The 13,242-nt window shown below is 41.7% G+C and overlaps 1 protein-coding gene across 1 annotated transcript; it reads left to right on the top strand.

Annotated features, from left to right (window-relative positions):
* The first annotated feature begins 2,583 nt into the window (after positions 1 to 2,583).
* Positions 2,584 to 11,710, top strand: LOC114765225 (trichohyalin-like). The gene is made up of 5 exons (XM_028955303.1): positions 2,584 to 2,703; positions 3,112 to 3,125; positions 3,183 to 4,766; positions 6,207 to 7,576; positions 11,655 to 11,710. The coding sequence occupies exons 1-5, from the start codon at positions 2,584 to 2,586 to the stop codon at positions 11,708 to 11,710; spliced, it is 3,144 nt and encodes a 1,047-aa protein (XP_028811136.1).
* The last annotated feature ends 1,532 nt before the right edge of the window (positions 11,711 to 13,242 follow it).

The raw sequence follows: 13,242 nt of genomic DNA, 5'->3' as shown, positions 1-13,242 counted from the left end.
CAAGAAGAAAATACTTAGCTGAGGTTGAGGTTGAAGTTTATTGTCATATTTACAAAGTACAGTGTACAGAGCACAACGAAATTCTTACTTGAAAACCCCTCCCACGTAGGCAGAACATAGAACATGATACAAAGAAGACATAGAAGACAAAGTGCAGCAGCAATAAATAAATCACAGAAAGCTGTATATGAAGCTTAAGAATTATAAGCATAGACAGGAAGTGCTGATTAATTTTAATGACCAATTAGAGGAAGAGCAACAGCTTGGAAGCCAAAAGGTGCTGCCAAGAAAAAAGGCTCAGGTACACATGAAGATCACGCAATATTGGCATAAACAGGAGTATGTGCAGTCCTGTGCTAATCGTCTTAAAAAAGATTGCGGCTTAGATTTATGATGAAAACATCGACATTACCCATAAAACAACATACTCAAGGAAATCTACATCCTTTGAAGTCATTATCTATCAAGATAAATTGATAGATGCAAGAACAACAACAAACTCCTGTTTAATAACTCAAAGCCATGAAGAAATCTCCCCCCAAATCCCACCTGCCTTTAACCCTGAAGACAAAATAAAATGAATACATGAAACATTGCAAAACTGTTTTTTTTTTGTTACAAATAAATGAAACATGATGAAAGAACTAAAACATAGAGATGTATATAGTTTATTTAAATTGATCCAAATTAAATATCAGGATATGTGGAGAAGTTTATTTCATTTCTGATTAATAAACCCATATCAAATGATTTGATGTGGTTAAAGATTTGCTCGCTTAACGTTACCGCACTCATTTCCGGTGATGTCATCATTGAATCTCCAATCTGAAAGACGTTACATAGACGTTGGAAATCTGAGGTGGAAGTGAGTTGCCAGGGGAAATGAACTGGTAAGTAACCTACATACTAAATGATCTGCAAGTAGAATATACGGCTGGTGTACAACTATATTGTAATTGTTAAGTTTGACCTAATGTTAATTTTATGTTATTTTTGTAGCCACATGTTCAGATGGCTAACCAAATTTACTCTGCTGCAAAAATAAATTAAATAAAATCTGGTTCGCTCATTGATCTGAAGCTATGTCTAAGTCACAAAAAATCCTGTCACAAAGCAGTAGTCCGAGTAATTCAACACACTTCACGTTCAGGCTGAATTTTTCTAGGTTTAGGTTGGGTCGTGTGAGCTCAAGCGGTTGTCAGGTGATGTGTTTCCATTACATTCTACCTTACATTTGCTGGAGTCAACAGCCAAAGGATATATTCCACCGCAATGACCGATCACATGGCTAATTTAAACTTGCCCTTGCATATCTGTCTGTGTGCAGGCAGTATGTGAGATATCTTACCTGCATTAGGGCAGGTAAGAAAGTAGTTAAAAGCACAGATGAGTTTCTGAACAGGCCTACCAGGCCCAGGGTCTCAAGAGCTCTGCTGCTCTGCACAAATATACTACTGGAAATATAGGCTTATACCGGGTTTGTTCATCTCATGTCTGTTATCTATTTATCTATTACTTTACAAAAAATTCTCTCAGGTGAGCATACACGGACAATAATGACGTTCATGGTTGTTATATATCAGGCTGTATATATGTCTGGGCACAGGAGAACAAGTTATGTCTTAAAGTGTGTTGCTGCCACCTCCCAAGCATGGAAAAAAGTTCATGCTCAGGATTTTTTTCACTATCAGCCCTGTGACTGTCACTATCAGCCCTGAGGATGCCTATGACGTGACTCAAAAATCTGCTCAAAACATTTATAGACATGATGGCCACTGCACACTGTGAGTGAGGGGAGGTGAAGAGCATTAGTTTATTTATTTTTTGTTTAAGTGAAGTGAAATGACAATAATGTGATGTGAGATGTAGTTTCGTCTTTATTATGTACACAGTAAACACGAAACAACATTCCTTTGGAACCATGAAAAACAGGACAAAACAGGACATCAAAAAACAGAACACAAATGCAAACAGAAACAATTAAAGAAGACAAGACAATTGCAGTTCAAATAGCAAAGGCTACATTGAGGGTAAATACAATATTTTGACCAGTAAAGTATGGTTGTTTAAAACTCTTCCTTTGAAGGGCTTTATTGTATTCGATAATTCCAATGTTAGTTGTCTTCCAGGCATGTTTATTAATTATTAATATATTAAATATATATTAATATATGAAAAAATATTACTCAATAAAGAAGATGATAGAATTCTGAAGAATTATTGAGACTAGTTTTGGCCAGTGAATAGAGAAATTCTTGTCTATTCACTGGCCAAAACTAGTTCTTTAGAGAAACTCATTCTTTCTGAAAAAAATCTTAAGTAATTTTGCCTATTTAAACAATCTGTATGAACAACACCGATAGCAGTAAATTCAGTATAGAAATGAATGAGACAAACGGACAAGACAAACACCAGCCCATATTTAAAAGGTTGAAAAAAATGTCATCCAAAATGAAAAATAAATTGCACAACCATCCAAGTACCTCAAAAGCCACAGGAGACAATGAGATTCATAAAAAAGAAGAGCTCTGCAAAGACCCGGAAGCCAAAAGATGCCTTCAAGACGATAATATTCAGCTACACATGAAGCTTAAGGATTATGAGAATAGACTGGAAGAAGTGCAGTCCAATCTTATGGACCAATTAAGGGAAAAGCAACAGCTCAGAGAAGAGCTTGAACAGGAGCTCGAAATTGAAAGACAGGCAAATACCCAAATGCAAGGGCAAGAGATGGAAGCCAAAAGGTGCCTCAAAGAAGAAAATACTCAGCTGCACATGAAGCTTAAAGATTATGAGCATACACTGGAAGTCCAAGTTAATCTTCAAGACCAATTAAGGAATGAGCAAGAGCTAAGAGAACAGCTTGAATGTGAGCTGCAAAATGAAAGACAGGCAAATACCCAAATGCAAGAGCAAGAGCTGAAAGCCAAAAGATGCCTGAAAGCAGAAAATACTCAGCTACACATGAAGCTTAAGGATTGTGAGAATAGACTGGAGGAAGTGCAGTCCAATCTTATGAATGAATTACGTGAAGGGCACCAGCTAAGGGAAGAGCTTCAACATGAGCTCCAAAAAGAAAGACAGGCAAATACCCAAATGCAAGGGCAAGAGCTGGAAGCCAAAAGGTGCCTTAAAGAAGAAAATACTCAGCTGCACATGGAGCTTAAGGACTGTGAAAATAGACTGGAGGAAGTGCAGTCCAATCTTAAGGACGAATTAAGGGAAGGGCACCAGCTAAGGGAAGAGCTTGTATGTGAGCTCCAAAAAGAAAGACAGGTAAATACCCAGATGCAAGCGCAAGAGCTGGAAGCCAAAAGGTGCCTCAAAGAAGAAAATACTCAGTTGCACGAAAAGCTTAAGGATTGTGAGCATAAACTGGAGGAAGTGCAGTTCAATCTTACAAACGAATTAAGGGAAGGGCACCAGCTAAGAGAAGAGCTTGATTTTGAGCAGGATGCTAAAAGGTGCCTCCAGGAAGAAAATACTCAGCTGCACATTGAGCTTAAGGACTGTGAGCATAGACTGGAAGTGCAGGTCAGTCTTAAGGACCAATTAAGGGAAGAGCAACAGCTAAGAGAAGAGCTTGAACATAAGCTCCAATCTGAAAGACAGGCAAATACCCAAATGCAAAGGCAAGAGCTTGAAGCCAAAAGGTGCCTCAAAGATGAAAATACTCAGCTGCACATAAAGCTTAAGGACTGTGAGCATAGACTGGAAGTGCAGGTCAGTCTTAAGGACCAATTAAGGGAAGAGCAACAGCTAAGGGAAGAACTTGAACGTGAGCTTCAAATTGAAAGACAAACAAATACCCAAATGCAAGGTGAGCTGGAAGCCGAGAGGTCCTTTAAAGAGGAAAATACTCAGCTGCACATGAATCTTAAGAATTGGGAAAATAGACTGAAGGAAGTGCAGTCCAATTATATGAACCAATTAAGGGAAGAGCAACAGCTAAGAGAAGAGCTTGAACATGAGGTCCAAATTCAAAGACAGGCAAATACCCAAATACAAGGGGAGCTGGACGCCGCAAGGTCCCTTAAAGAAGAAAATACTCAGCTGCACATGAATCTTAAAAATTGGGAGAATAGACTGAATGAAGTGCAGTCCAATCTTATGGACCAATTAAGGGAAGAGCAACAGCTAAGGGAAGAGCTTGAACGTGAGTACCAAAATGAAAGACAGGCAAATAACCAAATGCAAGAGGAGCTGGACGCCGCATGGTCCCTTAAAGAAGAAAATTCTCAGCTGCACATGAATCTTAAAGATTGTGAGAATAGACTGAATGAAGTGCAGTCCAATCTTAAGGACCAATTAAGGGAAGAGCAACAGCTAAGGGAAGAGCTTGAACACGAGCTCCTAACTGAAAGACAGGCAAACACCCAAATACAAGGGGAGCTGGAATCCGAGAGGTCCCTAAAAGAAGAAAATACTCAGCTGCACATGAATCTTAAGGATTGGGAGAATAGACTGAAGGAAGTGCAGTCCAATCTTATGGACCAATTAAGGGAAGAGCAACAGCTAAGGGAAGAGCTTGAACGTGAGCACCAACATGAAACACAGGCCAATACCCAAAGGCAAAGAGAGCTGGAAGCCGAAAGGGGCCTTAGAGAAGAAAATTCTCAGCTGCACATGAATCTTAAAGATTGTGAGAATAGACTGGAGGAAGTGCAGTCCAATCTTACGGATCAATTAATGGAAGAGCAAAAGCTAAGAGAAGAACTTGAACATAAGCTCCAAACTGAAAGACAGGCAAATACCCAGATGCATAGGCAAGAGCTGAAAGCAAAATGGTGCCTCAAAGAAGAAAATACTCAGCTGCACATGAAGCTTAAAGATTGTGAGCATAGACTGGAGGAAGTGCTGGTTAATCTTAATCATCAATTAAGGGAAGATCAACAGCTAAGAGAAGAGGCCAAAAGGTGCCTCCAAGAAGAAAATCCTCAGCTGAAAAGAAAGCTTAAGGATTGTGAGCATAGACTAGAAGAAGTGCAGGTCAGTCTTAAGGACCAATTAAGGGAACAGCAACAGCTAACAGAAGAGCTTGAACATAAGCTTCAAATTGAAAGACAGGCAAATACCCAAATGCAAAGGCAAGAGCTGGAAGCCAAAAGGTGCCTCAAAAATGAAAATACTCAGCTGCACATGAAGCTTGCGGATTGTAAGCATAGACTGGAAGAAGTGCAGTCCAATCTTCTGGACCAATTAAGGGAAGAGCAACAGCTAAGGGAAGAGCTTGAACGTGAGCACCAAAATGAAAGACAGGCAAATACCCAAATGCAAGGGCAAGAGCTGGAAGCCAAAAGGTGCCTCAAAGAAAAAAATACTCATCTGCACACGAAGCTTAAGGATTGTGAGCATAGACTTGAAGAAGTGCAGGTCAATCTTAAGGACCAACTAAGAGAAGAGCAACAGCTAAGGGAAGAGCTTGAACATGAGCAGGAAGCCAAAAAAAGCCTCCAAGAAAAAAATACACAGCTGCATATGGAGCTTAAAGATTGTGAGTATAAACTGAAGGAAGTGCAGTCCACTTTTAAAGACGAATTAAGGGAAGGGCACCAGCTAAGAGAAAAGCTTGTATGTGAGCTCCTAAATGAAAGAAAAGCAAATACTCAAATGCAAGAGCGAGAGCTGGAAGCCAAAAGGTGCCTCAAAGAAGAAAATACTCAGCTGCACATTAAGCTTACAGATTGTGAGCATAGACTGGAAGTGCTGGTCAATCTTAATGAGCAATTAAGGGAAGATCAACAGCTAAGAGAAGGGGCCAAAAGGTGCCTTCAAGAAGAAAATACTCAGCTGCACATAAAGCTTAAGGATTGTGAGCATACACTGGAGATTGTGCAGGTCAATATTAAGGACAAACTAAGGGAAGAGCAACAGCTAAGGGAAGAGCTTGAACATAAGCTTCAAGTTGAAAGACAGGCAAATACCCAAATGCAAGGGCAAGAGCTGGAAGCCAAAAGGTGCCTCAAAGATGAAAATACTCAACTGCACATGAAGCTTAAAGATTGTGAGCATAGACTTGAGGAAATGCAGGTCAATCTTAAGGACCAACTAAGGGAAGAGCAACAGCTAAGGGAAGAGCTTGAACATAAGCTTCAAGTTGAAAGACAGGCAAATACCCAAATGCAAGGGCAAGAGCTGGAAGCCAAAAGGTGCCTCAAAGATGAAAATACTCAACTGCACATGAAGCTTAAAGATTGTGAGCATAGACTTGAGGAAATGCAGGTCAATCTTAAGGACCACCTAAGGGAAGAGCAAAAGCTAAAGGAAGAGCTTGAACATGAGCAGGAAGCAAAAAAAAGCCTCCAAGAAGAACATACACAGCTGCACATGGATCTTAAAGATTGTGAGTATAAACTGGAGGAAGTGCAGTCCAATCTTATGGATGAATTAAGGGAAGGGCACCAGCTAAGAGAAGAGCTTGTATGTGAGCTCCAAAACGAAAGACAAGCAAATACTCAAATGCAAGAGCGAGAGCTTGAAGCCAAAAAGTACCTCAAAGAAGAAAATACTCAGCTGCACATGAAGCTTAAATATTTTGAGCATAGACTGGAAGGGCTGGTCAATCTTAATGAGCAATTAAGGGAAGTTCAACAGCTAAGAGAAGACGCAAAACGATGCCTCCAAGAAGAAAATACTCAGCTGCAAAGAAAGCTTAAGGATTGTGAGCATGCACTCGAGATTGTGCAGGTCAATCTTAAGGACAATCTAAGGGTAGAGAAAAGGCTAAGAGAAGAGCTTCAACATGAGCTCCAAATTCAAAGACAGGCAAATACCCAAATGCAAGGGCGAGAGCTGGAAGCCAAAAAGTGTCTCAATGAAGAAAATACTCAGCTACACATGAAGCTTAGGGACTGTGAGTATAGACTGGAGGAAGTGCAGTCCAACCTTATGAACGAAATAAGGGAAATGCACCAGCTAAGAGAAAAGCTTCTATGTGATCTCCAAAATGAAAGACAAGCAAATACTCAAATGCAACAGCAAGAGCTAGAAGCCAAAAATTGCCTCAAAGAAGAAAATATTCAGATGCACATGAAGCTTGAAGATTGTGAGCATAGACTGAAGGAAGTGCAGGTCAATCTTAAGGACCAACTAAGGGAAGAACAGCAGCTAAAAGAAGAGCTTGAGGATGAGCTCCAAATTCAAAGACAGGCAATTGCCCAAGTGCAACGGGAGCTGGAAGCCAAAATGTGCCTCCTAGAAGAAAATACTCTGCTGCACATTAGGCTTAAGGATTGTGAGCATAAATTGGAAGTGCAGGTCAATCTTAAGGACCAGTTAACGGAACAGCTTGAACGTGAGCACCAAAATGAAAGACAGAGAAATATCCAAATGCTGGAGCGTGAAATGGAAGCCAAAAACTGCCTCAAAGAAGAAAATACTCAGCTGCACATGAGGCTTAAGGATTGTGAGCATAAACTGGAAGTGCAGGTCAATCTTAAGGACCAGTTAAGAGAACAGCTTGAACGTGAGCACCAAAATGAAAGACAGAGAAATATCCAAATGCTGGAGCGTGAAATGGAAGCCAAAAACTGCCTCAAAGAAGAAAATACTCAGCTGCACATGAAGCTTAAGGATAGTACACATCGATTGGAGGAAGTGCAGGTCAATCTTGTGGACCAATTAAGGGAAAATCAAAAGCTAAATGAAAAGCTTGAAAGTGAGCAAGAAGACAAAAGGTGCTGCCAAGAAAAAAATGCTCAGGTACACATGAAGATCACGGAATATTGGCACAAACTGGAGTATGTGCAGTCCTGTGCTAATCGTCTTAAAAAAGATTGCGGCTTAGATTTATGATGAAAACATTGACATTACCCATAAAACAACATACTTCTACATAAATCTACATCATTTGAAGTCATTATCTATCAATATATATTGATAGATGCAAGAACAACAGCAAACTCCTTCCTGTTAAATAACTCCACGCCATGAAGAAATCTCCCCCAAAATCCCACCTGCTTTTAACCCCGAGGACAAAATAAAATGAATACATGAAACAGTGCCAACCTGGATTTTGTCTGTTTGGGTGGTAGTATCCTAGTGGGTAACACAGTCGCTCCGGGGGGACTGTCCCTGTAACTAGTCGCTCTGGAAAGGGTGCCTGATAAATGTCGTAAATGTTGTTGCAAATAAATAAAACACGATGAAAGAACTTTATATATATATACTTTATTTAAATATTTCCAAATATTAGGATATTTGGAGGAGTTTAATTAATTTCTGGTGAATAAGCCCATATAAAGTGATTTGATGTGATTAAAGATTTGCTCACATAACAATATCGCACACATTTGCGGTGTTTGACCTAATGTTTATTTTATGTTAAAAATCCTGTCACAAAGCAGTAGTCCGAGTAATTCAACATACTTCCCCTTAGAGCTGTAAATCTTGGCAAGTTCAGGCTCAAATTTTATCGGTTTAGGTTGGGTTGTGTGAGCTCAAGCGGTGATGTATTTCCATTACATTCTACATTACATTTACTGGGGTCAACAGCCAGAGGAGATATTCCACCCCAATGACCGATCGCATGGCTAATTTAAACTTACCCTTGCATATCTGTCTGTGTGCAGGCTGTATGTGAGATATCTTGTTGCACGAAACATCTTGTCAGAGTCTGAGAAGTTAAAGTAAGATATTCGGTTAGGGCAGTAGGGAGTAGTTTAAGGCAGGGGTTTTCTGAACAGGCCTACCAGACCCAGGGTCTCAAGAGCTTGACAATAATGGCGTTCATAGTTGTTATATATCAGGCTATATGTCTGGGCACAGGGGACAACAAGTTATGTCTTAAAGTGTGTTGCTGCTCACCTCCCAGGCATGGAAAAAAGTTCACGCTCAGAATTAATTTTTTTTTTACTATCAGTCCAGAGGATGCCTATAACATGACAAGTTTTTAAGCAGTTCTCCATGTCCTACATCCTGGGCACCAAAAACGCTAAAGCTGATGCCCTGTCACACAAATATGTCCCAGATGCTGATGACAATCTTTCCTCCCCCATCCTAACACAGCCCTTCCTACATGACACACCACTGGCTGTATACCCCAGATGCCAGCGCACCCTGACCAATGTTCCACCTGTACCTCACACAAGGCCGACACCCAGGGACCACAAGACCTTCTCCTTCCTTTACCTCACCCCCATCGGCCCTGGTCCCATGTCTCCAGTGTGTGTTGACGGTGCTTAGTGACACCTTGGTGGTTTGGGACTTGAATCAGTAGCCTTCCAATTACAGGTCCACTTCCTTACCTACTACATTTTACATTTACATTTACATTTTACAGCATTTAAAAGACGCCCTTATAAAGAGCGACTTACAATCGGTAGTTACAGGTCCCCCTTGGAGCAACTTAGGGTTAAGTGTCTTTCTCAGGGACACAATGGTAGTAAGTGGGGTTTGAACCTGGGTCTTCCGGTTCATAGGCGAGTGAACCGGTGCCCCTAACTGGAGTCCACCTGTGGCAAAAACAATTAACTGGACATGATTTGGAAAGGAACACACCTGTCTATATAAGGTCCCACAGTTGACTGTTCATGGCATAGCACAAATCAAGCATGAAGTCAAAGGAAATGACTGTAGACCTCCGAGACTCCAGCAATTCACCAATCAGGCCTGTATGGTAGAGTGGCCAGACGAAAGCCACTCCATAGTAAAAGGCACATGGCAAGAGTTTACCAAAAGGCACCTGAAGGCATTATTGTTGGGGTCATCAACATTTTCAGATTTTGTCTGAAGTAGCAGAATATCGTAAAAAATTCCAGGATACCTTTTTATTGGTTGTTGTGTTGCATTTTGCCCAGATACAATACTGCTATTTTGGATTGGCAATTGTGTAGGCCTTTTCTTTTTTTTTTGACTGGTAATTGACTGGTAATCAAGGAGATGTCTGGTTTCATATTGAGACACAGTAATGTGGGAGTTTTGTAGTAAGGCTAAGTAAAATACTTAAAAGTTAAATTACCGGTTACAAAAAAACATGAGTTACCGTTCACTGCACCCCAGGCTGGTGCATTTGCCAGACCATCTGGCCAGCCCCTTCTGCATCCGTTGGGACATGCAGGCCCTCTGGGAACCCTCTGGGTTCTCATGTCTTCCAGGGGTCTCTGTGGCACTTTGGGGCCTGCCCTCCTTACCAGCTACCGGAGGACCCAGCTTTGTAGCTTCATGACAAAAACTTTGTGAAAGCACCCCCCTGGCCGGACTTAGGGGGTACCTTGGGTCTCGTCCACCTCATCTTGGACCAGTGCAGTCGGGTCAGGGTTTGCTCCCATCATTGGGTCCCTATGTCCATTTGCCGGCTTTGTGTTTTTTGAAGTTGTGACTGACTTTTCTGAGGTGTCACCGGTTCTTCCTCAGAATGTTCCCTGAGCCAAGCTGGACATCATAAGATCTGTGGTCCACAGGTTTCACAGCTGTTGCTCTTGTCCAAGTTTTGGTATGCTACCCTAGCTGGATACGGACTCTGTCTCCCTGTTGCAGAGCACTTATATCCTTTGCATGTCTGTTGTAGTATGCAGCTTGCCGTTTTCTGTTTTCAATCCGTCCCTGTTATGTGTGAACTACCTTTGGTTGTAACAGGTTGTTGTGCATGGGCATCTGGTTCTCCTACTGAACAATCTCTACCTTAAAGACTATCCAGGTGATGATGTTTTATGTTTGAATTTCCACTGTCTACTAAACCTTTTGAAATCTTCTGATATGTATTGTGGGCTACTCTTTCTCCTCTGAAGACAACTCCACTTTGGGTACTCAGTTCTTCCTGGAAGGAGTGGTAATGTGCAATGTCCCTCGGTAAGTCTGTCTTACTCATTGGCCAACCATCTTGAATTACGTTGATGAGTGACTGCAGTTTCCTGTCTCTACTTGTTTCCTCTCTGATTGCTTTGAGTCTTTCTTCTGCTATATGTATGTTATGGACCATGTTTATGCTTTCAATCTCCGAGTCCCCAGATGCATGTTCAGGTAAGTATGAGCGGCTCAGTGTGTCAGCAAACAACACGTCCTTCCCTGGGATGTATGTGACCTCGATGTCATATCTCTGCAGTCTAAGTAACATTTTTTGCAGCCATTTTGTGGTATTCAGCAGGGGTTTCCTTATTATATTGTCCAGTGGCTTATGGTCGGCATGAACAGTGACTGTCCGCCCGTACATATACTGATGGAACTTTTCCATCCCGTAGACGATGGCTAAGCATTTTGCCCTGCTTCCATAAGCAACCGGCACCCCCTTCTGAAGTAAAGTAGCTCCTAACCCAGTCTCTGACGCATCACACTGAAGTGTCAGTGTTTCTTCTGGATTATAATATTTGAGGATCGGAGCTTTGGTGATGGCTTCTTTGACCTTTGTGAATGCTTGCTCATGCACATCTGAACATTCCCACATACTGTCTTTATGAGTTAGCTGCCTCAGAATCTCACAGCCATCTGATAGGTGATCACAAAACTTTGAGAGATAGTTTATCAGGCCCAGAAATCTTTGGACACCTTTGACATCTACTGGACGTGGCATGTCCCTGACTGCTAGTACCTTTTCAGGGACAAATCTGAACCTGTCTGCAGTAAGAAACTTTTCTACGTTCAGTTTGATGCTCTTTTCTCTACATCTGTTCAACAATGCTCTTAGTTTATCGTCATGGTCCTGGTTTGCTTTTTCCCAGGTTTCACCCTCTCCTGTGATGAGGATGTCATCAGCGATGACATAGATACCTTGTAACCCTTCCAAAGCTTGACTGAGTTTTCTCTGAAACACCTCTGGTGCGGGACTGATGCCCATTGGCATCCTCAGCCATCTATATCTGCCATACGGTGTGGTGAATGTGGTCATGTAGCTTGACTCCTCATTCAGAGTCACATGCCAAAATCCATTTTTTACATCACACACAGTGAAGACCTTTGCTCTAGATAGATCTGGCAGATTTCCTGACGGCTTCCTGACAATTACAAGACTGCTGATCCATTCTGTGCTACAGTCTACTGGTATGATGATCCCTCTTTGAAGATCACTCAGCTCTGCTTTTAGTGGTGCCATCATTGCGACGGGAACTCTTCTCTTTGGGAGTTTCACTGGATTATTTTTGGGTCTGCTTCCAAACATCCATCTTCCTGGAACACATCAGCAAAGGCTTTCTTGATGTTATCCATGCTCCACATTTCTACTTTCACAGTCTCCTCTGTGACAACACTGTCCACAGTCATGATCTTTACATACTGAACTTTCACCAGGTTCATTTCCTGTACTGCCCTGCTGCCCAATAGTGGCACTGCAGGTCCCTCATCAACAACCATGAATTCTACTCTATACAATATCTTGTTTCTAGGGTTTCGCAATTTGACTTTACATTTTCCCAGAGGCTGTAGAGTGCTTCTATTGTACATCACCAGCACTTTCTCCATCTTTTCAATTTGTGTGGATGGGTTTAGCAGGTTGACAGGAATTATATTACAGCTTTTCCCAGGAGAATGGCAGCAAAAAGTTGAGGGCAGTCTCCATTTGTCCTCCGTCACAGTGTACACTCTCCTAAACAAGAGGCCATCCTGCTCCACAATGTGCCCCATTGACTAAACAAATCCAACACCGGCTCTGCAAAAGATGCCTGCTCTCGTTGACTGGGGTCTCTCCTCTGTTGCCAGAACACCCTGAAGGGAACATTCACAGGATCCTCTTTCTGTAAGGAAATGAACATGGTGGATAGAGACATATCAAGTGTTGGCATCCTCTCTGCCTCCCGCAAGCACCAAATTAGTGGTGTTCTGGAGGGGACTATATCCAGCTCACATGCTTTCTGAGTAGACTGGTTTTGTCTAGAAAAGGCATTAGTATTAATCTGCCCTGATCGGTATCTAAAGTGAAGTGATTGTCACCGTAGCCCTCAACTTGGCGGTATTCAAGTGGCTCAATGGATTATTATCAGTCCAAACCACACACTTTTGTCCAAATAAATAATCTAAGTTTAATCTGGCATGTTCCTCTCAGCACAGGTCAGCACAGACTAGCATAGACAACAAGCCATATTTTACCCTTTTGTTATTGAAACAATACAGTCCTTAGCCTACAGAATAAAAGGTGACGAAAAGTGTGCACAATCCAACACTGGGGCCGTGGTTAGTTTCAATTTAAGAGCTAGAGAGCTCTGCTCACAAGAACTGATCCAGACCATTTAGTCATTTCTCCAAAGGCCTTTATTGAAGGGTGCCTAGCCAGTTGAGCCACCAGACGATGTAATGGCACATCCAACTGCAAAAACC

Source organism: Denticeps clupeoides, chromosome 15 (genome assembly GCF_900700375.1).
Source record: "Denticeps clupeoides chromosome 15, fDenClu1.1, whole genome shotgun sequence".
NCBI classification, from domain to species: domain Eukaryota; kingdom Metazoa; phylum Chordata; class Actinopteri; order Clupeiformes; family Denticipitidae; genus Denticeps; species Denticeps clupeoides.
This window is presented reverse-complemented; position numbering and strand designations above follow the sequence as displayed.